We start from the raw sequence: 24,822 nt of genomic DNA on the forward strand, positions 1-24,822 counted from the left end.
GCACATCTCCCCCTGGCTGCACCTCCAGACCCAACACACCCTCCGCTGGCCACGTCGCACCTCTGCTCACCACCCCACCCTGCCACCCGTCACCCCGGGGCCTCCCGTCACTCCCTCCTGGTCGTCACCACCCGGCACACCCTGCTCCCCGGTCCGGGGCCGGGAGGGGGCAGCGGCACCAACGGGTCTCTGGTGCCCGGGCCTCCCACTCAGCCCGCTGCCCACCTCCACCCGGTTCACGCTCAGGCTGGGGCGTCCCTCCGCGCAGGCTCCCCGGGTGCAGGCATTTCCCCACTGTTCCTGGGGGGTCTGTGTTCCTGGCTGACCCTGGACGTCAGGAGATCATCGATCCATCTCTCCATCCTGTGGCTTTTACAGAGCAGGGCCCTGGTCCTGTGTCACAGGTCTCCCCACTCCTATTGCACCACAGCCTGAGTGACTGACCCTGTGTGACCCGGGCCTGCGTGACTGACCCTGTGTGACCCGGGCCTGAGTGACTGACCCTGTGTGACCCGGGCCTGCGTGACTGACCCTGTGTGACCCGGGCCTGCGTGACATGACCCTGTGTGACCCGGGCCTGCGGGACTGACCCTGTGTGACCCGGGCCTGCGTGACATGACCCTGTGTGACCCGGGCCTGCGTGACATGACCCTGTGTGACCCGGGCCTGTGTGACATGACCCTGTGTGACCCGGGCCTGCGTGACTGACCCTGTGTGACCCGGGCCTGTGTGACATGACCCTGTGTGACCCGGGCCTGTGTGACATGACCCTGTGTGACCCGGGCCTGCGTGACATGACCCTGTGTGACCTGGGCCTGCGTGACATGACCCTGTGTGACCCGGGCCTGTGTGACATGACCCTGTGTGACCCGGGCCTGCGTGATCCTGGCCTGAGTGACCCGGGCCTGTGTGACCCGACCCTGTGTGACCCGGGCCTGAGTGACCCGGGCCTGTGTGACCCGGGCCTGAGTGACCCGGCCCTGTGTGACCCGACCCTGTGTGACCCGGGCCTGTGTGACCCGGCCCTGTGTGACCCGGGCCTGTGTGACCCGGCCCTGTGTGACCCGGCCCTGTGTGACCCGGGCCTGTGTGACCCGACCCTGAGTGACCCGGGCCTGTGTGACCCGGCCCTGTGTGACAGGCCCTGTGTGACCTGGGCCTGTGTGACCCGGGTCTGTGTGACCCGGCCCTGTGTGACAGGCCCTGTGTGACCTGGGCCTGTGTGACCCGGGTCTGTGTGACCCGGCCCTGTGTGACAGGCCCTGTGTGACCTGACCCTGTGTGACCCGACCCTGAGTGACCCGGCCCTGTGTGACCCGGGCCTGAGTGACCCGGGTCTGTGTGACCCGACCCTGAGTGACCCGGCCCTGTGTGACAGGCCCTGTGTGACCCGACCCTGAGTGACCCAGCCCTGTGTGACCCGACCCTGAGTGACCCGGCCCTGTGTGACCCGACCCTGAGTGACCCGGCCCTGTGTGACAGGCCCTGTGTGACCCGACCCTGAGTGACCCAGCCCTGTGTGACCCGACCCTGTGTGACCCGACCCTGAGTGACCCGGCCCTGTGTGACCCGGGCCTGAGTGACCCGGGTCTGTGTGACCCGACCCTGAGTGACCCGGCCCTGTGTGACAGGCCCTGTGTGACCCGACCCTGAGTGACCCAGCCCTGTGTGACCCGACCCTGAGTGACCCGGGCCTGTGTGACCCGGGCCTGTGTGACCCGGCCCTGTGTGACCCGGGCCTGTGTGACCCGACCCTGTGTGACCCGACCCTGAGTGACCCGGCCCTGTGTGACCCGGGCCTGAGTGACCCGGGCCTGTGTGACCCGGGTCTGTGTGACCCGGCCCTGTGTGACAGGCCCTGTGTGACCTGGGCCTGTGTGACCCGGGTCTGTGTGACCCGGCCCTGTGTGACAGGCCCTGTGTGACCTGACCCTGTGTGACCCGACCCTGAGTGACCCGGCCCTGTGTGACCCGGGCCTGAGTGACCCGGGTCTGTGTGACCCGGGCCTGAGTGACCCGGGTCTGTGTGACCCGACCCTGAGTGACCCGGCCCTGTGTGACAGGCCCTGTGTGACCCGACCCTGAGTGACCCAGCCCTGTGTGACCCGACCCTGAGTGACCCGGCCCTGTGTGACCCGACCCTGAGTGACCCGGCCCTGTGTGACAGGCCCTGTGTGACCCGACCCTGAGTGACCCAGCCCTGTGTGACCCGACCCTGTGTGACCCGACCCTGTGTGACCCGACCCTGAGTGACCCGGCCCTGTGTGACCCGGGCCTGAGTGACCCGGGTCTGTGTGACCCGACCCTGAGTGACCCGGCCCTGTGTGACAGGCCCTGTGTGACCCGACCCTGAGTGACCCAGCCCTGTGTGACCCGACCCTGAGTGACCCGGGCCTGTGTGACCCGGGTCTGTGTGACCCGGCCCTGTGTGACCCGGGCCTGTGTGACCCGACCCTGTGTGACCCGACCCTGAGTGACCCGGCCCTGTGTGACCCGGGCCTGAGTGACCCGGGCCTGTGTGACCCGGGTCTGTGTGACCCGGCCCTGTGTGACAGGCCCTGTGTGACCTGGGCCTGTGTGACCTGACCCTGTGTGACCTGACCCTGTGTGACCCGACCCTGAGTGACCCGGGTCTGTGTGACCCGACCCTGAGTGACCCGGCCCTGTGTGACAGGCCCTGTGTGACCCGACCCTGAGTGACCCAGCCCTGTGTGACCCGACCCTGAGTGACCCGGGCCTGTGTGACCCGGGCCTGTGTGACCCGGCCCTGTGTGACCCGGGCCTGTGTGACCCGGGCCTGTGTGACAGGCCCTGTGTGACAGGCCCTGTGTGACCCGGGCCTGTGTGACCTGACCCTGTGTGACCCGGGTCTGTGTGACCCGGCCCTGTGTGACAGGCCCTGTGTGACCCGACCCTGTGTGACAGGCCCTGTGTGACCCGACCCTGAGTGACCCGGGCCTGTGTGACCCGGGCCTGTGTGACCCGACCCTGTGTGACCCGGGCCTGTGTGACCCGACCCTGAGTGACCCGGCCCTGTGTGACCCGGGTCTGTGTGACCCGGCCCTGTGTGACCCGGGCCTGTGTGACAGGCCCTGTGTGACAGGCCCTGTGTGACCCGGGCCTGTGTGACCCGACCCTGTGTGACCCGGGTCTGTGTGACCCGGCCCTGTGTGACCCGGGCCTGTGTGACTTGGGCCTGTGTGACCCGACCCTGAGTGACCCGGGCCTGTGTGACCCGACCCTGAGTGACCCGGGCCTGTGTGACCCGGCCCTGAGTGACCCGGGCCTGTGTGACCCGACCCTGAGTGACCCGGGCCTGTGTGACCCGACCCTGAGTGACCCGGGCCTGTGTGACCCGACCCTGAGTGACCCGGGCCTGTGTGACCCGGCCCTGAGTGACCCGGGCCTGTGTGACCCGGGCCTGTGTGACAGGCCCTGTGTGACAGGCCCTGTGTGACCCGGCCCTGTGTGACCCGGGCCTGTGTGACCCGGGCCTGTGTGACAGGCCCTGTGTGACAGGCCCTGTGTGACCCGGGCCTGTGTGACCTGACCCTGTGTGACCCGGGTCTGTGTGACCCGGCCCTGTGTGACAGGCCCTGTGTGACCCGACCCTGTGTGACAGGCCCTGTGTGACCCGACCCTGAGTGACCCGGGCCTGTGTGACCCGGGTCTGTGTGACCCGACCCTGTGTGACCCGGGCCTGTGTGACCCGACCCTGAGTGACCCGGCCCTGTGTGACCCGGGTCTGTGTGACCCGGCCCTGTGTGACCCGGGCCTGTGTGACAGGCCCTGTGTGACAGGCCCTGTGTGACCCGGGCCTGTGTGACCCGACCCTGTGTGACCCGGGTCTGTGTGACCCGGCCCTGTGTGACCCGGGCCTGTGTGACTTGGGCCTGTGTGACCCGACCCTGAGTGACCCGGGCCTGTGTGACCCGACCCTGAGTGACCCGGGCCTGTGTGACCCGGCCCTGAGTGACCCGGGCCTGTGTGACCCGACCCTGAGTGACCCGGGCCTGTGTGACCCGACCCTGAGTGACCCGGGCCTGTGTGACCCGACCCTGAGTGACCCGGGCCTGTGTGACCCGGCCCTGAGTGACCCGGGCCTGTGTGACCCGACCCTGAGTGACCCGGGCCTGTGTGACCCGACCCTGAGTGACCCGGGCCTGTGTGACCCGACCCTGAGTGACCCGGGCCTGTGTGACCCGGCCCTGAGTGACCCGGGCCTGTGTGACCTGACCCTGTGTGACCCGGGTCTGTGTGACCCGACCCTGTGTGACCCGGGCCTGTGTGACCCGACCCTGAGTGACCCGGCCCTGTGTGACCTGACCCTGTGTGACAGGCCCTGTGTGACTTGGGCCTGAGTGTCTGGCCCTGGGTGACCAACCCTGGGTGACCCAGGCCTGAGAGACCGGCCCTGTGTGACCGCCCTGAGTGACCGGGCCTGGGGCAGCATGTGTCCTGTAGGACCTCCCCCTCCCTCATTGAGCTCAGCCTTGGGGGGACGTAGGCCCCACCTGCCCCAGGACCTCCAGGTCCCTGGCCTCCTGCAGGAAGTGCCCCTGGCCTGTGTCCTTCTTGTCACTCAGGCCCCCGCCCAGTGCCCAGCGCTGACCCCTGCTCAGCTTCCTTCGGACCGCGGCCCCTCCCAGCCTGGTCTGTGTGACTGTGCTGCCTGCCTCTCCCCTCACTGGGCACAGGCTCGCCGGGTCCAGGGACGCCAGCGAGGGTCCTGACAGATGCCAGCACGGGAAGATGCCCGTCTCCTGCCCCACAGGCCCGGCGTCCGGAGCAGAGCCCGGCGGCCGGCAGGGCTGCTGACCGAGGGGCGGCCGAGCGGAGGGCAGACCAGAGCGACGCCCCCCAGTGCCCGTGTGGGCCCAGCCAGCGGCACTCGTGGCGGTGCCCTCGGTTTACTGGAGGACCGAGTCCCGGGAACTGGAGGTGGGGTCAGGGGTGTGAGCACGAGGCCTGCGGACGGCGCCGTGCTGGAACTCGGGACAGCGGCTCTCGCTCCGGCCCGGTGCGTCCAGGGCCCCCTGCGGCCAGGCCGCTGGCTCCACAGGCTGTGGGGGGCTCTGCACCAAGGAGGCGCCCTCCCTGACCCCCTGCCTTACCTTGGACGGGGGCCAAGGGCTCGTACACCACGCGGTAGCCCTGCAGGACGCCGTTGGCGGCCGCCGGCTCGCCCCAGGAGACGTTGAGCGTGGTGGAGGTGATCTCGGAGAAGGTCAGGAAGCTGGGGGTCCCGGGCGCTGGGGGGGACAGAGCACAGGGATGGTCAGCGTCCTCGTGGGCCGTCGACCACATGCGTCTCTGCCCCCGTGGGGAATGAACATGTGATTAGAGGTCACTTTCAGTTCAGTGCGAGTCTGAGTGCCCTCCGACGACAGGGGTATTTATTGATCATCTGTGAACGTCCCGGTAAATCACGGATGGAAACGGGAGGGAGACGCAGACCGCTTGCTGTCTGGCCACTGCAGGAGCGTCCTGGAGGCTCCTGTCCTGCTCGTCCGTCCGTCCGGGGAGGGGAGCTGGGCCGGTCCAGCCCTCCCCACACCGCAGGGGCTCAGAGGGCTCAGGGACGCCCCTCCCGGCCCTGAAATCCCACAGGGCACTCTGCCACCTCAGACGGCCTCACCTGGCCAGGAGGGTGGGAGGAGGCAGTGACAGCGCCGTCCTGAGCTGGGGGACATGGCCGCAGACGCGGAAGGCCAGGCCTGTGACCGGGCAGTGCCGGCCTGCACACGCCCCCACTGCTGCCTGCGTTCTGTGCCCAGAGCGGCCCTCCGGTGCCCGCGTGGGGACTGCTCTCTGCCAGCCCCTCCGGTGCCCGCGTGGGGACTGCTCTCTGCCAGCCCCTCCGGTGCCCGCGTGGGGACTGCTCTCTGCCAGCCCCTCCGGTGCCCGCGTGGGGACTGCTCTCTGCCACCCACTCCGTGCTCAGGGGCCTTTCTGTCCTCCCTCCGGTCCCGGGCCCTTTGGCCTGTGACCCGTCAGGCCTGCCGTGCCCTGACGAGGCCATGCCCCTCCTCTCTGCCCCTCGGGTCTGCCCGTGTCCTTCCAGCTCAGCGACCACACCCACGGCCGGTCTCAGCTGCTGGGCGAGGCGGAAGGGAGCAGTCTGGGCAGGCTGGCCACGCCCCCCACGGTTAGCCTGATGCTCCGGAGCGGCCATCCCCAGGGGAGGCATCATCTCGGGAGGGCGTTCGCGGGCTGACCCCGCTGAAGGTCGGGGAGCCCTGGGAGGGGTTGGTCCTCATGTCCCCCTGGGAGACCAGACTGGCTCCATAATGGTCCCCAGGCTGGTAGGCAAGCCTGGGAAGCACTGAAGAGGGGGTGACTCTCTCGGAACCGGCCCTGTGGCCTGTGAGTGACAGCGGCGGCTCAGCCCCCTCCTCGCCCTTGGACCTGGCCCGGGCGTGTCTGAGAGACCGCTGGTGAGCTGCTCCCAGGGCTCTGCGGCCCCAGCCCCAGCGAATGCCCGACACCGTGGCCTGGACTCAGGGCCCACCCCACACGCAGCACGCTCCCCGGTGGTAAGACACGCTAGCTGGAGAGTCCAGTAAGAGGTGGGACGTGTCCTGCGGGTCACGAAGGAAGCCCAGTCCCCCTGGTGGCCCCGGGGGGCTGTGGAGAGGGGCACGCCTCACTCACACCCGGCTAACAGCTGTGGTGCGCCCCGTGACCAGGTCGAGGCCAGGCCCAGGAGGACGTGGGAGCCCGGCCTAGCACGGCGGCCTGTCCACGGGTTCCCAGCTCCGCCGTGCCCAGGCCCACGGCACAGGCAGAGCGGAGCGCGGCAGACGCGGAGATGGGGGGCTTGCTCTCCGAGGGAGGGCCCGGCGGAGGCCAGAGGGGGCAGCCGCTCGTTTCTCCTACCGGCCTGGTGGGTGCGCCCCGGCCTGGGCTCGCTCCTGGGCCCGTCCCCGGCGGCGTTGAAGGCGGAGATGCTGACCAGGTAGCGGGTGTGGCTGGTCAGGTTCTTCAGCTTCACCAGGGGCTCCGGCAGGAACAGCACCTTCATCTTCTCCGTCTCGTTCTGGCTGCCGGCCTCCCAGTAGTAAACCTGTTGGGAGGGGTGACAGGTCACGGCGGACCACAGCCAGGGGGCCCGCCCGCTGTTTCCAGCCGCTGGCCCGGGGAGACGGAGCCATGAGTGGGACCAGCACCCCTGCCTCTGCTGTGCTGAGTGGGAGGGGCCCTGCTCCTGTGGAATTGCAGGGGGGCCGGGGACAGTGAGGTCAGTGCCCGGGCGGAGGTCCCAGGCTGCGCACGTGTGTCAGGAGCAGGTGACCGGCGTTTCTGGGTGGTCCATCCGCAGCGTGAGCCCTGCCTACGTGAGCCAGATGCTGGTGGGGACACGGGGGACCTGAGGACGGAGGTGACCCTGTCCTGCAGCCACCAGGAAGTCCCCTTCCCTCCTGCAGGGCTGGCGCTGCTGGTGTCTTCGCTCATAGTCTCTCCCCTTCCCCGGGGCTTCTGGCGAGAAGGGAGACAGACCCTGTCCACCTCCTCAGCCCTGCGGACAGACCTCCGGCGTCCGCCCTGAGCTCCCAGGCCCCACTCGGGGCCTCCGATGAACGTGGCCCCACCCTGGAGGTTAAAACAAGGAAACTGGATGCGGACATGACCAGGCGGGGGGCTTGGCCCTGCGGGGACAGGTCGCACTGCGCCTGGCTCCCACCCTTCTCCTCGCGCAGAGCTTCTGCGTGCCCGTGGGGGAACTGATGTCCAGGACAGAGGTCTGCAGAAGTCGCCAGAAATGCTTCCCTGGACGGCTGGCCGAGGAACCACTGCCCGCGCCGTGCTCCCCGGGGCTGCCCGAAGATAATGCTGAGACACTGGTCCACCTTGGCTGGGCGGCCTGAATGCGGCCAGGTCCTTAGAGCAGCTGTCCACGGGTGAGGGCAGGGCAGAGCGCCCAGGTCGGCTCTCCTGGCCACGCGGGAGCGGTCCAGCTGGGTGAGAGTGTCCATGTCCACCTGGGAGACCCGTTCTGGCTTCTGCGCTCAGAACTGACCCATCGAGCTCCCTGCTGGCACTGCCCCTCCTCACGAGATCGACAGCCAAGTTCAATGTCTTGATCATGAAGGAAATGAGGAAACAGATTTTGGACGCACACAAATGGTGCCCTGGCTCCGAGCTCACAGGACGCTCTGTGCCTCGTTAATCCCTGTAACAGCCCTGCCATGGGGCGAAGGGGTTTATTTTCATGAAACACCTACAGAAATCATTTTCAAATGGCCATTTCATTGGCTCAATAGCCATCAGGATGGGTTAGCCCCTCGAATCTGATGACCGATCAGCCTGGCCTCCAGCAGATCAGACAAAGTAATTCCATTCTGGGGCCGGAGCAGGGAGTTTCAGGGAGCAGCAGCCCCCGTTTTCTCCGGGACGGTTGTGTGGGGCCTGGGCGGCTTCTGAGCCCTCCACGCAGAGACGGACCGAGGGGAGGGGCTTCCTGCCCGGAAGAACCCGCCTCTGCGCTCACGGACCACCCAGAACTCTTCTGGGTCCAGCCTGCTGCCTTTCTGTTATCCCATCTCTGGAGTCTTTTTAGCTCACGTGGAATTGTAACGGTTTAGTGTGGTGGTGGCGGAGGCTCTCAAAGTGGGGTGCCCAGGACCCACGCCCCCTGGGGGACCCTGTCAGGACTGCACATTCCTGGGCCCCACCCTGGACCTCCTGAATCAAGAACTGGGGTGGGGAGCCTGCTCCTTCAGTGATGCTTCCTTGTTGGCAAAGGCCTCAGAGGCTCCCCGAGTAGGGGGTGTGTGTGTGGGGTGTGTGTGGGGGTGGGGGGGTGTGGGGGTGGGGTGGGGTGGGCGGGGGAGGGGCTCCGGCGCTAGGCCTGGGAGGGGGAGGCCCTCAGGCAAAGCCCGGCCCAGAGGCAAGGTGGACTGAGCCTGCCCCTGGCGCTCCGTGTGGCCCGCAGCTCTGCAGGCTGACGGTCAGCCGTGTGTCGGCCACAGGAGCCAGAGGACTGCCGTGCAGGGTGGGCCCAGGCTCCCCCCGGGGTCTAGCCACCCCCCGCCCCACCCCGCGTGCGGAGCCCTGGAAGAAGGAGCCACACCCAGCGAGGGGGCCTTGCCTTGTAGCCCTGGACGTTCCCGTTCTGGCTCTCGGGCGGCGGCGGGTCCCAGGTGACCTCCAGCTGGCTGGCCGTGAGCGGGTTCACCTGGACGTTCTGCGGGGCCATGGCCGGGGCTGGGGAGAGAGCAGGACAGGAGGGCAGCTGGGAGCATGCTCACAGGGGGCAGGGGGGGCTCCAGCCCTGTGCCGGGGACACTGCGGACCCCGCCTGGAATCACATTTTCAAACGCACGAAATAAAATCCGGACAATCACGAAGAAAACGGTGGTCCCGAGACACGGCGTTGGAGTGAGAGGATACGGGGGTCTACGTGCTTGGGGCGAGGCGAGGACGGGTCCAAGGACGCATGACGTGAGGGGGAGGAGCGTGGGACTCGTGACGTGAGGGGAGGAGTGTGGGACTCGTGACGTGAGGGGGAGGAGCGTGGGACTCGTGACGTGAGGGGGAGGAGCGTGGGGCGCGTGACGTGAGGGGGAGGAGCGTGGGGCGCGTGACGTGGGGGGGAGGAGCGTGGGGCGCTGAAGGCAGACGGGAAGGTCCCGATGATGGAGCCTGTCGAGGAGGAAAGCACCTGTTCCCGTCACTCATCCGGATCTCCGGGTCCTGGATGGAGTCCGTCTGCAGACGCAGGGCCGGCCCTCCAGGAGGGACGGCGACATGGATTTCACCTCGACAGGCTCCTCGGTGAAGCCCCTCCCCCCCACTCCTGCTCCTTCCCCTCCGTCCCGGGGAGACCCCCAGGTGCTGAGCTGGAGCAGGAGGCGGAAGGGGACCTAGGGGGACGTCATGGCTGTCACCTCCGCCGGTGGCCACTGGGAAGCCAGGATGCAACACAGAGTCTGCACGAGCCCCCGGGGTGGCAACGTCTGTCCCCTGGGGCCGCCCCCGCTCTCCTCCCAGGCGGGCGAGCCCCGTAAGACCCCTGCCGAGCCTGCACTGTCCTGGGGCCGCCGCTGGACCCCTCACCTCCTGCAGCCGTGCCCGCCGGCCCCGGGAGCACCGCCTTCGGCCTCCAGTCTGTTCTTAGCCCGTAAACGGAAACCATACAGCAGTCGCCGCGGAGGGAGACAGCCCGGCACACCAGCTCCCCGGGAAGCCTTCTCGAAGAGAATGACCTTCCTGCGCCTCCCCTTCTCCACACCCCCCCCCCCCCCCCGGTGTGGAATAAAATAGTAATTAACACCCACTCAGCCTGACACCAACATTTATTCTGCTCTAACTGTGCGGCTCCCACATTCGGGCTGCCCACCCCGCCGCTAATGGAAATGTTAATAACCCGCACCAGGTTGTTGTGACAGATGCTTGGCCTCATTATCAGAAATTCTTATTTACCGCTCCATTAAACAACAGAATCACACAAAAAAACAATTCAATCAAAACTAACTGGAGGAATTTTAACAGTCACATTAATAATCCAAAACATAAATAAAGTTAATGTCCTCGGCATGTTTGCCGTCGGCGACTCTGCGGCGGAAATGACTGTCGCACAATTAAAACGCGAAAGGCAAAATTGAGCGCGGCTTGTTACCCTGGTGGCCGGCGAGAACTATCTGTGTGTGGTCCTCCCCCCCTCCCGCCCACCTCCGAGGTTTGCTCGGCAATGGTACCCTGGAACCCAGCCTGAGACGGCGCTGGGTCAGGAGGCAGGCGCCCCTGACGTGGGGTCTGCAGGGAGCTCCCCCGGAAGGTTAGGGGGGCCCGTGCATCGCTGCACGGCAGCCGACACGTGCTGGACAGAGGCCCCCGTGCCCTCCGGTGCGGCCGAGCCCCGTGCACGGCTGTCCCCGAGCTGCTCGCTGGCCTGCGGCACCGGCTGTGCCACCAACAGCCGCGGGGAAGAGACGCACGTGAGCGCAGAGCGGAGCGTGCCGGGTTTGAGCTTCTCGCTTCGGCTCCTGGAGGGGCGGGTCTCCAGGAGGACAGGGGACGGAGGGACGCTCAGGACAGGGGACGGAGGGACGCTCAGGACAGGGGACGGAGGGACGCTCAGGAAGATCCCCGCCGTTTGTGACCCCGAGGGAATCCTCGCCCGCTGTGAGCAAGCCGACGGGCGAGGACGCCCCATCCTCTGTCCGCCTACCCTGGCGTGTGCTGTCAGGAGAACACTGGGACCGGGTCAGCATGCTTTTTGAACACGCGTGAAATTAACTTGAGAAAGCATTTTGGCCCAGCGGTCTCCGGCACTGCCCACGCACAGACTGCCCTCCGACTGCACGGGAGGCGAGAGGCGCAGGTTCAGCTACCGTGCAGACTCCCTCGGGGCGCGTCATGTCAAGGCTGAGAAGGCTGTCACAAGGCTGTGACCCACAGTCCTCGGAGGGGCCACGTGCCCCCCCCCCGGGTCGGGGACCACCACGCTGCTGCAGAGAGAGCTCGCTAAGTCCGCGACAGAGAAACAGCCGGCACCTGGCGGTTCTAGCGGGATTCCAGAATCTTCTGGACTCCTCTGGCGTTCCGGCCGAGTGCTCGCTGTCTGTCTCACCGGAGCCCTTGCGCAGGCTCGCTGCCCACTGTGGTCACCCAGCATCGGGCGGGTCAACAAGCAGCCTCGGGACCCAATCCCCGACTCACTCTTGATCTGGTGAGTGAAGGGCGTGCCCACGGCCTCCTAACGCCACGTCCCTCCGGCCCGGCCAGTCTGGCTCGTTGTCGGGGTCCTGAGCGGTGGCCCCTCTCTCCTCAGCGTTTCAGGCCCGCTGCCTCGAGGCGAGGGAGCTGGACAAGCACCGGGGTGCTCAGGCCGAGGGAGGACAAGGAAACGTGCCCATCAAGCGACCTGGGAATCAAACGGGCTGAGAGTGTCAGGAAACCCCGCGCTGCGGCCACCGAGACAGCGCCATCTGCTGTCACCACACAAGGTCGCGGCAGCTTCCCAATGACAAACCAGGCCCCAGGCCTCGAGGGCTGAGGGCCCATGGACGCAGAGAGGGGAAGGAGAAGTTTAGCGAGAGAGGGAAGTCACAGAAACCACACTTCAAGGTGGAGCAGGAGGACCGGGCCCGGGGGCCAGGGGGGTCACTTCTGGCTGGGGACGCGGGTCTCTCCCGGAAGACGGACAGAACATCTGGCCCTGAAATAAACAGCGAGGATCACCCTGCGGTGATTGGCCGGGGCAGCGTGGGCCGGACGTGGGGTCGAGGGCGAGCGGGCAGCTGACCGTGGGGTCGCAGGAACAGATGGTCGCCCTGCCGCTGGAGTGGCCCCGGGCCAGGCTGGGTTTCCACGTCCACGTTCTGTTGCTCAGGATTTGTTATTTGGGCCGAGCAAGTTTTTAACAGGTACTTTGAGGGTCCCTGTTCATGTTTTGATATAATGAAATAAACTATTTCTCTATGATTTTAAAGGTTTACATATCTACGCATTTGCTTTCATCCTCTCTCTCTCTCTCTGGTCAGATACTTCCCGATTTCCTGTCGAAGTCAACAGGAGACAGACTTCTGTAACAGGGTCGACCTTTTCAGTGAACAGTTGTCAACACCGCTGTCCCCCTAGGCGGGGCACCTGGAGACAGGCCGCGGGTCTGGGCGGTTCTGCGGCCTCTGGGGGCTTCCCCAGTCGCACGGGAGGGCTGGATGGGTCCCAGTGGGTCAGCCCGGTGGGGACTAGTCAGGACCGGACAAGAGCCACCGCGGACTCAGCGCAGGAAAGAGAGGGACGGGCAGACTCTCACCAGCCGGCGGAGGAAAGGCAGGCGAGTCACTGCCGTCCCCCACAGGGGGCCCCTGACCGACGGCGGGACCGCCCTCAGCAACTGAAAGCAGTCCCTTCGAGGTCACACAGTTTAAACACGAGAGGCACGGAGCACCCTTCTCCACCCTGAAGCCCAACTCTCCAGAACCCTGGGGAGGCCTGGCGGCAAAGCGGCGATGGCAACACCTAGTTTGCCGGCCGCTGGGACAGTCGCCGCCCACCAGTGGGAGGTGGGTGACGCTGAGGGTGGCGCTGACAGTGTTTTCTTCGTGCCAGATAACCGGGTAACTCTTGCAAGCCCTTCACCCATCGCTGCCCCATTACACAGACGGGAAGACTGAGGCACGGACATGTACGTGACTCAGCAACTGTGTGATTCCGACCCGCACGCCAACTCGGGCAGCCCGGCTCCAAGCGGGGTCCCCTCCCCACGGAATTCTGGGGCAGGTGGCGGGCAGGGGCTTCAAGGTCCTGCCTGGTCCTGGACTCCTGGAGCCGGCTCAGACCAACCACCTCTCGTTCCCGCTCCGTCCTCCCTCTGTCCGAGCTCCGACCTCCGACCTGTCTTGCCTCTTCCTCCCTCCCGGAGGAGCCAGAACAAAGCAACGCTGAGGACGCACGGCGAGAGAAATCAGAAAGCCAGTTGGAGAGAGGGTTCCCCAGTCACTGCTTGGTGCTGCCGGCTGCAGGACGGGGGCTGGGGGGTCATGGGAAAGGCCCTGGACGGCGAGCTTCAAGCTCTGGGTCAGCCGCTTGCTCTGAGGAGGCCAGAGGCCTGCGTGACACCTTCTATGGAGAGGCTCACGAGGCGAAACACTCGGGGAACTCTGTCCAACCACCCAGGGCGCCAAGTCCTGCCAACAACCACACCAGTGAGCGCAGGAGTGACCCGTCCCTGGTCCAGCGTCCAGGGGAGGGGGCAGCCCTTGCCGGCCCCTTGGGACAGGCCCAGAGCAGAGGCCCAGCTCAGCTGTGCCCGGGGTCCCGATTTGCACTTTTGAGGTCCCGTGTGTGCCGTTTTAAGCAGCTGCGTTGGGCTGATTTGTTACGCAGCATTAGGTAACTCACATATCTGACGAGCATGAGATCCTCGGGGTGGGGGTACCAGCCTGCGCCCCACATTCTGGGCTCTCAGGGAGGCTTGAATTAGGGGTAGGCCCTGACATAAATGCTGGATCTCAGTGTTCACTTGTGCTCATCATGGGCCAGACCCAAGTGCGCCAAGGACCCGTGGGACGAGCTGCTGGCTTCTCGCTGGAGCTGTGCTGGCAGCAAGGACAGGGCTCGGAGCAGCACAGGGTTCGGGTGCTCCGACGGAGAGAGTTTACACGCCTGCAGGGAGGAGAGGGGCACTCAGGTGTGGGGACTCTCAGGTACAAGGACGCTCAGGTGTGGGGGCGCTCAGGTGAGGGGGCTCTTAGGTACAAGGACGCTCAGGTACAAGGACGCTCAGGTACAAGGACGCCCAGGTGTGGGGACACTCAGGTACAAGGACACTCAGGTGTGGGGACGCTCAGGTGAGGGGACTCTTAGGTACAAGGACGCCCAGGTGCGGGGATGCTCAGGTGTGGGGACACTCAGGTGTGGGGACACTCAGGTACAAGGGCACTCAGGTGAGGGGACTCTCAGGTACAAGGACGCCCAGGTGTGGGGACGCTCAGGTGTGGGGACACTCAGGTGTGGGGACACTCAGGTACAAGGACACTCAGGTGTGGGGACACTCAGGTACAAGGACACTCAGGTGTGGGGATGCTCAGGTACAAGGACACTCAGGTGTGGGGACTCTCAGGTACAAGGACACTCAGGTGTGGGGACACTCAGGTACAAGGACACTCAGGTGTGGGGATGCTCAGGTACAAGGACACTCAGGTGTGGGGACACTCAGGTACAAGGACACTCAGGTGTGGGGACACTCAGGTGAGGGGACTCTCAGGTACCAGGACGCCCAGGTGTGGGGACACTCAGGTGAGGGGACTCTCAGGTACCAGGACGCCCAGGTGTGGGGACGCTCAGGTACCAGGACGCTCAGGTGTGGGGACGCTCAGGTACGGGGACGCTCAGGTACAAGGACGCTCAGGTGTGGGGACGCTCAGGTGTGGGGACTCTCAGGTGTGGGGACGCTCAGGTGTGGGGATGCTCAGGTGTGGGGACACTCTGGTGTGGGGACTCTCAGGTGTGGGGACGCTCAGGTACAAGGACACTCTGGTGTGGGGACGCTCAGGTGTGGGGACGCTCTGGTGTGGGGACGCTCAGGTGTGGGGACTCTCAGGTGTGGGGACGCTCAGGTGTGGGGATGCTCAGGTGTGGGGACGCTCTGGTGTGGGGACTCTCAGGTGTGGGGACACTCAGGTACAAGGACACTCTGGTGTGGGGACGCTCAGGTGTGGGGACTCTCAGGTGCGTCTAGGGACAACTGGGGGTCAGAGCGCCTCTGCTGTGTTGGGCGTGTGACACTGAGCCCAGCAGACACATGTAGATGGTGCCGCCCTCCTCCGTGTGGGTGGTTGCGTCTGCTCATCCTGCCACGTTCAGTCCGCACTGAGCTCCGTGACCCTGCAGAAGGGTCCCTCCCCTGGGGGCTGACCCTGGAGAGCTCCCCCAGGCCCGGCCAGAGCCCTGTCCAGAGCGTGCTCCTCAGGGGGCTCTCCCCTCTGGGCCCGGCGGGTGGCGAGCGTGGGCACTCAGGCCATGGTCCGCCTCCAGTACGCCAACCACAGGTTCTCCGGAGAACCTGCCAGGGGCTGGGACTCTGGGCTGTGTGACGGGCGGGGTCCCTTCCAGACAGAGCATCAGGTGTTTGCGCGTCCTCCATAACCTTCCTGCGTCAATGGGAGTGAGGTTGCCAAGAATGTTGCTTGTCTACCAACGCTTCCTGGCTCTGCGCAGCCAGGGCAGGCAGCGGTCCAGACAAGGGCAGCCCGTGAGCACACGGGGCAGGCGGGGGCGCCGGGCTGGGCCCGGATGACACTTGGAGGCTGAGACAACCAGGCGCGGTCACAGTGAAGGCAGGCAGGGGGGGTGGGTGCTGCAGGGACCGAGGGTCCCATGGTCCGGGCTCAGGTGGGGTGGGCTTCACCTCCCACGCTGACAGTAGGGGTCCAGGGAGGGGTGAGACAGGAAGTGACGGGTGAGACGTGAGTTCTGGAAGGATCCGTGGTCAGGACTGAGCACGGGGTGGAGACAGTGGTTCCAGAGGTTTTGTGGCCCGGGGTTCCAGCTCGCCCCTGGGGCGGACCCCGCCCCTCGCTGCCTCAGTGTGTCGGGCCCTCTGCAGGACCTTGGCTGGACCCCTCGGAGGGTCCCCTGCTTGAATGCACAAAGGGCTGGGGCCCTGCACCCTGCGGGTGCTTCTGTCTGACCGAGAGGGTGCCTGACCTTGGAGCCCATCCCGCCCAGAACTGGGGACATGTCCCACCTCGGGGTTCAGTCCGAGTCCCACGTGGGAAGCTGTACGACGATGACTTTTCACGGCAGAAGGCTAAAGGGTGAGACAGGCTGACCTTGCTTCGCCGCCTGGAGCAAGATGCCCCCCTGGGGGCCCACAAAGACACACCCCCACCCCCAACGGCCCCACGGCTCTCCTCCACCTGCAGGTCCAGGAACACCTGGGGGCCCACAGAGCCCGTGCTGACCAGGTCCCCCACCTGCAGGTCCAGGAACACCTGGGGGCCCACAGAGCCTGTGCTGACCAGGTCAGGAACACCTGGGGGCCCACAGAGCCCGTGCTGACCAGGTCAGGAACACCTGGGGGCCCACAGAGCCCGTGCTGACCAGGTCAGGAACACCTGGGGGCCCACAGAGCCTGTGCTGACCAGGTCCTCCACCTGCAGGTCCAGGAACACCTGGAGGCCCACAGAGCCCGTGCTGACCAGGTCCTCCACCTGCAGGACCAGGAACACCTGGGGGCCCACAGAGCCCGTGCTGACCAGGTCCTCTGCCTGCGTGTCCAGGAACACCTGGAGGCCCACAGAGCCCGTGCTGACCAGGTCAGGAACACCTGGAGGCCCACAGAGCCTGTGCTGACCAGGTCAGGAACACCTGGGGGCCCACAGAGCCCGTGCTGACCAGGACAGAGGGCCTCTCCTCCTAAAACCCAGACCCGCGGGAAATCTCGGGTCAGATGAGTCTGGGCTGTTGGTCCAGGCCCAGGCCCAGTGCTTGGCTGACTCGGTCACTTTCTGGGCTGGAACGGTTCCTGGCCTGGCCAGACCTGCCTCAGGCTTATCTGGGCGTCCTCTGCCCTGCCAGGTTCATCTCGGCTCCACAGATGGAACCATCTGAATTTGGACAGGGAGCCCTTTCTGCCTTTAAAACTGGGCCGCGGCTCCGAGGCTCGGCAGATGGGGCTGCCACCAGGAACACACGGGTCCCCGCCCTGAGGCTCCGGCGGACCGGAGGGAAGCCGCTAACAACTGGCCGGCACCTCCCATGCCTTCGGTCCCCCCAAATCTTTTTTTCTTTGTGTGTGTGACAGAGACAGAGAGAGAGAGAGGGAGAGAGAGAGAGAGGAACAGACAGGAACAGAGAGAAATGAGAAACATCAATCATCAGCTTTTCATTGTGACACCTTAGTTGTTCATTAGATTGCTTTCTCATAAGTGCCTTGACCGGGGGGCTACAGCAGAGCAAGTGACCCCTGCTCGAGCCAGTGACCTTGGGCTCAAGCTGGTGAGCTTTGCTCAAACCAGATGAGCCTGCGCTCAAGCTGGCGACCTCAGGGTCTCGAACCTGGGTCCTCCGCATCCCAGTCTGACGCTCTATCCACTGTGCCACCACCTGGTCAGACCCCTCCCCCCCAATCTTCACCAGGACCCTGTGACAGAGAGACTGGGCCCTGCCGCCTGAAATCTACACCAATTCCTGGGGCTTGAGCAACACCCCCCAGCCGCCACCAGACACAAGGACTCGGTCAGAGCCCCCAGGTCCCGGGACAGTGACTGTCTGCAGCGGGCGAGGGCAGTCCGCAGACGGGGTGCCCCAATCGTCCGTGCCGAATACTGACCCCCTGTGGTCCAGGAACCTCCTGGACACTCATCCTGTGAGCGGACAGACAAGCCAGGGCAGAGTCGGCACCGGGACCCCAGCTGCCCACGGCCAGCCCAGCCGTCTCCTCCACACCAAGCCGGCGTCCGAGCAGGTAAGTGATTGCCCGTGGGCACCCAGACCTGCGAGGTACCCGCGGAGCCCAGCGCGGCCCCGGTTCTCGTGTGAGTCCATGGGGCCGGCTGCCGTGACCGGGCGCGTGGTGAGGGACGGGAAACCGTCCTAAGTGTTATTTTCTGGAGGCCTTGCGGTCAGATGAGACCACAGTGGGCATGTGGGCTGTGGGGGCAAAGGCCGGAGGCACGGGCGTGCTCCTTCCGGAATGTTCTCCACAGCGTGAGCACTGAGGACGGAGCGACGCGCTGAGGCTGGACAACGGCAGCTGAGAGGCGGGCGGGCGGCAGGGACGCGTCTGTGCTACCTCAGCCCGGGAGCCACGCCACGTCCGGGCGGGGGGGGGGGGCGCAGCACACCTGCGTGCGGGGCCTGAGCTCCTGAGCAAGGACGGGTGTGCGGAGACAGTCCTGGGGTCCTCCCCCGGCCACGAGAGGGACCCTCCATCCGGAATGGCTGGCTGGCCCGTGGTCACATGTTTTCCCTCCAGATACGAGGCACCCCCACACCAACCCCCACGGAGGCAGCAGTACCCACCCCACATGCTAAATAGAGACCCTGGGTCCCCCAGCAGCCCCTGACTGCTGTCTCCGGCGGTCGGGACACTGCCGTCCTTAGTCGGGCCCGTGGCCTGCACACCGCCCACCCCACCAGCGACAGGGTCGCCAGCGGTGAGGGACCCTGCTTGGCCCCCGAGAGGACTGGGCCACACCACCTGCCGTGGCCTTGGGCTGCGGGGTGGGCACCCCGGGCTTACCGGCCTCGCCGACGAAGACCTCGACGGGCGCTGTGGCCGGGCTCTCGCCGATGACGTTGTAGGCTGTCATGATCACCTCGTAGCGCCGGTATTTCTTCAGGTCTGCGAGGTGAATGGAGAGGGTCAGCTTGCTGGGACCACCTCCCTTGCAGAAGGCCCCTCTCTGCGCCACACTGCGGGGGAGGGTGACCCCAAGCAGCCCCAGGGACAGGGAGCCCTGCTTCCATAGAGGCCTGGGGGGGACCGGCCGGCCTGTCACCAGCACGTCCCTGCCCAGACCTGGGCAGTGTCTGGGCAGCCACCATCCTGCAGTTGGGGGCAGTGGCACAGCCCCTCTGCCACAGGAGAGAGCCTGGCCACATGGCGGGGACAGCAGTGACATGTCAACAGATGTCACAGGGAGCAGGGAGGAGATCTTGCTCCATCTGAGTCTCTGTCCCAAATTGAAAACCAGCTGGTCAGTAAGTCCCCCTTCCCAGCCTGTTTCTAGAAGTTTCCTTTCCTGCCTGCCTGGTGGTTTTCACATGACAAGAAGCAGCATCTGAGAGGGGGTGGTCCACAAGTCACGGGCACTGAGACCAAGCTTCCGCTCGGTCCTGCGAGGCGCTGGGCCCGCCTGCCCTCCCCCCTCCGGGCACAGGGGCCCCCTCCGGAAGGGCGTGCACTTACGTGTTAACTCGTACGTGGTCAGCCTGGAGCTGCTGTTCACGGTCTTGAAGCTGCTGTGGGCTGTGCGGGGGGCAGAGCAGGAGGGCGGTCAGTGCGTGGGGGGAGGGGCGCGCTGCAGAACCGGCTGTGCCCCCCCCCGCCACCACACTGCCCTCGGCCCTGCGGTGACCGCTGCCTCACGCAGCAGCCTGGCTCCCCACCGGACACAGTGTGGGCCACCCACTTGCCCTCTGACGAGAGGGTTCCATTGGCACGACATTAGACAGGACGCATGATCAGCTTCTCCCGGGTGGTGACTTTGGCCAGTTCCCTGGGCAGGTCCGGTGGTGGGCTCACCTGGGCTCGAGTGAGAGCCCTGAAGGGCACGAGCAAACCACACGCCCAGGGCGCAGTGACCAGGTAGCGAGCCCACCGCGTCCAGGTCCTCTGGCCTCATTGCTTTGCTTTTGCTACGAGGCCCAGGGGGACACTCACAGTTGGCAGGCCGTCAGCAAGGACACCAGGGGTGTGTGCTCAGGCGTGGGAGGCAACCCAGCCCCAGACTCGGGGTTCTCTGTTCCCGCCCATCTGGCTGTACACCCCGGGCCCCCAGCGCCCCAGCCCCCGTGAGCAGACGCCTGCGGTCGCCCGGGGCCTCCCTGCTGACCCGGCGGCCGGCTCACCTGTGAGCTCCGTCCGTAGCGCCAAGGGGGTCTTGGCCGTCTTGGACTCGGTGGCCGAGGCCGCCTCGGACCCCAGCTCCCGGTAGTAGATCCTGTACCCCTGCAGCAGGCCGTTCAGGCTCTCGTCCCGCGGAGGCTGCAACACATCGCCACGGTCAGCCCTCGGAAGGTGGCCGCACACCCAGGAGGAAGTCACCCGCTCACACCCAGGAGGAAGTCACCCGCTCACACCCAGGAGGAGGTCACCCGCTCACACCCAGGAGAAAGTCACCCGCTCACACCCAGGAGGAAGTCACCCGCTCACACCCAGGAGGAAGGCACCGCTCACACCCAGGAGGAAGTCACCCGCTCACACCCAGGAGGAAGTCACCCGCTCACACCCAGGAGGAAGTCACCCGCTCACACCCAGGAGGAAGGCACCGCTCACACCCAGGAGGAAGTCACCCGCTCACACCCAGGAGGAAGTCACCCGCTCACACCCAGGAGGAAGTCACCCGCTCACACCCAGGAGGAGGGCACCCGCTCACACCCAGGAGGAAGTCACCCGCTCACACCCAGGAGGAAGTCACCCGCTCACACCCAGGAGGAAGTCACCCGCTCACATCCACAGCTCCCCGTCGTTTACAAGGACAAAGAGGGCGGGTGCCACCCTCGTGACGAGGAAGGCAGGGACCCCCAGGACAGGCGCAGAGCCGGGCTGTGGGGCATTCTCGGCGCCCGGGGGGCTGGGGCCCGGGTCGCAGGAGGGCGAGGAGGCTGCCCACGCCTGGTGCACCTGGAGCTCTGAGGGAACTGTGGACGTGGCCCGGCTCCGCATGGCCCATCAGGGGGCTCCTCCCTGTCCCTTCAGTCCCGGGCTCACAGGCTGCGGGGCCTCACTCGGAACGCACAGGTGAAGAGCCCCTTGCGCACGGGAGATGGCAGAGACCCCGAGACCCTGGGGCCCCGATGGGGCTTCGTGTCCCCACGTCAGGCTGTGCGCCGGGAGCCGGGGCTGCACTGGCTGACAGGCCCTGGACGCCGTCCTGCGCTCGGCCCGGCGAAGTGTGGGGGCCCCGGCGGCAGGCTCCCTGAGGACCGCACAGCAGGGGCCGCCCAGGCAGGGACGGGCTGCGCAGCCCAGCGGGCCGCCTCCCTGAGGCCTGAGGCCGGTGCCATCCTTGGGCAGGGCAGGCCCTCCTGAGCCCCACGGAGACCCCGGGGCCCGCACAGATCCGGAACAGCGTTCAACCACACCGTCTCCTCCTAGAGTTTGGAATAAACCTGCCTGTCATTCGTGAAAGAGGCCTCTGTGACTCTGGGTGACCTGGGAGGCATCCCACACGCAGCTCTGCGGGACGCACGGAGGGTTCTAGAAGCGACAGGCTGTGCTCAGGCTCTGGATGGAGGTCCTGGATCTGTGACCGCCTGCGCTGTGGGCTCCTGCTGGCCGCTCAGCCTCCCAGGCTTGACCCGCACCTGCACCACACTGTTCTGACCCCGAACAGAAGGTCCCCTCTGCACACACACACCTGTCCTCCTGTCCTGGCCCAGCCCCTGACCGTGGCTGACGGTTTCTGGTCCCACCCGGACCGGAGGGTGAGGCCCCGTCTGGGTCATCCACGCCCTCCTGCCTGTGGCACCGGTGCCAGGCCGTGGCCCAGCGGGCGCTGCCAGTGCGTGTGGGCGTGAGTGGAGCCCACGGTGACCCTGCTACGTGAATTCCGTCCCGGCCTGGCCATCTGCACGGGCAGATGCTTGATGGGAACTGGGAGCCCTTCCTGCAAACGTCTGCCCTTTGCCCACGGCGCCTCGGGAATTCTGCTAACGACGCTGGGGTTGGGAGGGTTTGTTTTTCTCCATCTGCAAAGCCTCTCTGTTAAAAGGCGGAGGACCTGGGTGAAGTGTGTCTGGGCCGGTCACCCAGCACAGCAGCCGGAAGACGGGAGTGGGGGGCGGACCCTGGAGGAGGAGGGCGGCGTCCTGCAGTCCGCAGGCTGGACGCAGGGGCCCCAGGGCTGGGGGAGGCTGGACTCCCAGGAAGAACTGCACTCCTTCAGGCCAGGGGGCTCTCCCAGACAGGCCAGGGCCTGCCTCCCCCTCTCCAGGAGGGGCCTGGGGCTTAGGGAGGCCCAACTCCACGCCCAGGGTCCTGTGGCAAGTCAAGGCAGAGCTGGAACTCAAGTCCAAATCGTCCCGACTTTCGCTCCCTGGAGAGCGTACGGGGTCAAGTCTCGTGGGTTCAGGGAGCACAGGGGCTCGCGGGAGCCTGGTGCACAGGCCTGCCCTCAGGGCGCGGGGGCTGTCCTGCCTCTGAGCCCTGCTGGCTGGCTCCCCTCCCTGCCTCTCACCCGGGGGAGGTCCGTTCATCCCGCAGACACGTGCAGGGGTCACCGCTAACCCCTCTGCCCAGGCTCACTGCTCCCCCTCCGCCATCTTCCCACCAACGCCTCGGAGAGCTCAACGCACGACGTGGGATCCGTCTCACTCCCCTCCGGCTGCTCTGGGCCTCCCCACCCCGGAGCTGGTCCTCTGCCGGGATGGGACGGGGGACAGAGCAGGTGGTGAGGAGAGGAACGGACCACGGGCTGTGTCCGAGGAGGCCCTGCTGCCCCGCCCCGTCGGCCGCACCTCTGCCCTCAGGAAGGCGCCTCTGCTGAGTCCACCGCGCGTGATGGGGCCTGACGCTGAGGGCGTCCTCTCTGCTAGGAAAACCCCAAAGCCCACTCGCAGAAATCTGCACTCCACGGGGGATGACACTGAGTGACAGGCTGGAAGTCTGACCAGCTGGCTCCAACGCCGACTCCACGCGGAGCTGGACCCCGGGAGAGGCCTGGACCCACGGTCCCCCGACCTCCAGACGGGCTGCGGCCGAGCCTCGGAATGGCCAGCGGTGTCTGCACTTTTACACGAATCGCCGTCAAGCTGCAGAAGAGACTTCCAGGTGAAGCGTCTCATTTGGAACGCGCATCTGTGTTGAAACGCTGTCTCTTTGTCGGGTCTGCTGTGATTTTGTAAATTGCCTCTAATTTTAGTGGGTATGACGGTTGCCTGGCAGTGAACAGGCATCTGTTTCTACGTCGTGTTGACCACGTCCTGCTCCGGGCTTCCTGCGATTAGTTTGTTCTATTGGGCTCGCAAGGGGACAGCTGACGGACGTGTACGCCAAGTTCCGCTGGTGCAGCCGCGACTGGCGCACAGGGCCGTCCAAGTGCAGCCGGGGGCGGGGGGCTCGGAGCCCCCAGCGTCGGGAGGCAGGGCGGCCGGGCTGGCGGCCGAGGCTGCAGCCGGCCACGGCCCTCGTCCGGTTACTCACGTGCCACGCCCCACGTTCGCAGGGCGAGCTAACTTTCTGGGAGAAGGCAGCACCGTGCTGAGGACCGGTCTTCTGGCCGATGGTGCTGGTGGACGTTGGGAATTTCCATTCTGATATAAGTCAGAGGTGGGGAGGCCTGAAGGCCTTGGCTCAGAGACCTTGTGGGCCCTTGGCGGCCACCGCTGACCTCCTTGTTGACCACGGAGGAAGCTGCAGCCCGGTTCTTAGGCTCACCGCCGCCCTAGGCCACAGTGGGGCCTGCAGAGGTGAGGCCAGGCCCTCTGTCACTCTCCCACGGCTCCGGGATGAGCTCGGGGGACGTGGCTTCCCGGAGGCTGGGTGGGAACCCGGCTGGCGCTGTGTGGTCCCGTCCAGAACCTCAGAACCGCCTGCCGCGGCGAGCCTGTGGTCTCACCGGAGGAGTCTCATGGTCATCTTCCCAGGGTCCTTCCCGTCGCCTCCGGGAGGCTGCAGCAGCCGACAAGAAGTGGCGAGGGGTCACCCCTGCTCTGGCGGTGCAAGCCGACTAGGACCCTGCTCGCTGCCCTTGTGGACTGAGGTCAGTGTGTGACCCAAAGGGAGGAGGCCAACCCGTGGTGGCCAGTCAGTCACCAGCTGTCGGTTCAGGAAGCACTCACACTGGGTCTTCAGCTCGGACCTCCCTCCAGCACCTCCGGCCGGCCGGCCACGCCCAGGCAGGTGTCTGTGTGGCCCCCTGAAGGCGGGTCCCCAGGGGGCTTCCGCAGCTGGGGAGCTTTCCCGGCTGGGCCTTCTCATCCCCTCTCTCCTGGGCCCCAGCCCGGGGCGGGGGGTATCTCAGCGCGCTCTGTCCCCAGTCTGCGGACCCAGGCCACTGCCCCACCCTAGCGCCTTCTATTTAGGACAGGCTCCCTGGGGGCCCTGTCCGGGCTGCAGGCGCCCCTGCCCCCTCACAGAGGAAGCCCCCCAGTCCTCCTTCGTGCCGGCCTGCTGCACCCAACACGCCCCCCCTGCTGTCCTCGGCAAGTTCCAACCCTGGTCTGCTCTGGGCTGCCGGCCCCACGTGGGTCCCTTCGTCCCCTCTCCCCTCCGCTGAGTCAGATGCGAAGCTGGCCGCCTCCCAGAGGCCTCGTCCACCAGGAGGAGTCTCATGCCCACCAGACTGCCCTCTCGACCTCCGCTCCCTGTGGCCACTCCTCGGTGGACCTCCCCATGCACGGGGCTCTGAGCACAGACCACACGCCTGCTCTCCGCCTCCCGGGCCCTCGACCCTCCGGCTGTGAGCACTGCTCCCCTGTCCTCGGGGCTGTAGCCCCCACCCTGGCCTCAGAGACTCCCCGCGCTGGCCGAACGCTCTGCGGTGCGGGCATCACTGGCCACGGCCCGGACCAGCGGCGGCCCTGCTGCGCACCGAGATGACCCCGGCTCCCCCTCCTCTGCGGGGCTGGCCCTGGGGCCGGGCAGCCCTCCGCTCCCTGGGGGCCCTGCCTTGGCCTGACAGCTGCTTGCAAAGGAGTCAG

At 66.4% G+C, this 24,822-nt stretch overlaps 1 protein-coding gene across 1 annotated transcript in view; it reads right to left on the reverse strand.

The window, feature by feature from the left end:
* SDK1 (sidekick cell adhesion molecule 1) overlaps window positions 1-24,822 on the reverse strand; it is a 787,316-nt gene that overhangs the window by 32,987 nt on the left and 729,507 nt on the right. The window contains exons 33-38 of the mRNA XM_066342466.1: window positions 20,029-20,164; window positions 19,367-19,426; window positions 18,698-18,799; window positions 9,092-9,207; window positions 6,880-7,066; window positions 5,115-5,252 (exon numbers count right to left, since the gene is read on the reverse strand). Coding sequence (XP_066198563.1) covers window positions 5,115-5,252; window positions 6,880-7,066; window positions 9,092-9,207; window positions 18,698-18,799; window positions 19,367-19,426; window positions 20,029-20,164 — 739 coding nt within the window. The remainder of the gene's footprint in view (window positions 1-5,114; window positions 5,253-6,879; window positions 7,067-9,091; window positions 9,208-18,697; window positions 18,800-19,366; window positions 19,427-20,028; window positions 20,165-24,822) is intronic.

Source organism: Saccopteryx leptura, chromosome 6 (assembly GCF_036850995.1).
Source record: "Saccopteryx leptura isolate mSacLep1 chromosome 6, mSacLep1_pri_phased_curated, whole genome shotgun sequence".
In the NCBI taxonomy this organism is placed as follows: domain Eukaryota; kingdom Metazoa; phylum Chordata; class Mammalia; order Chiroptera; family Emballonuridae; genus Saccopteryx; species Saccopteryx leptura.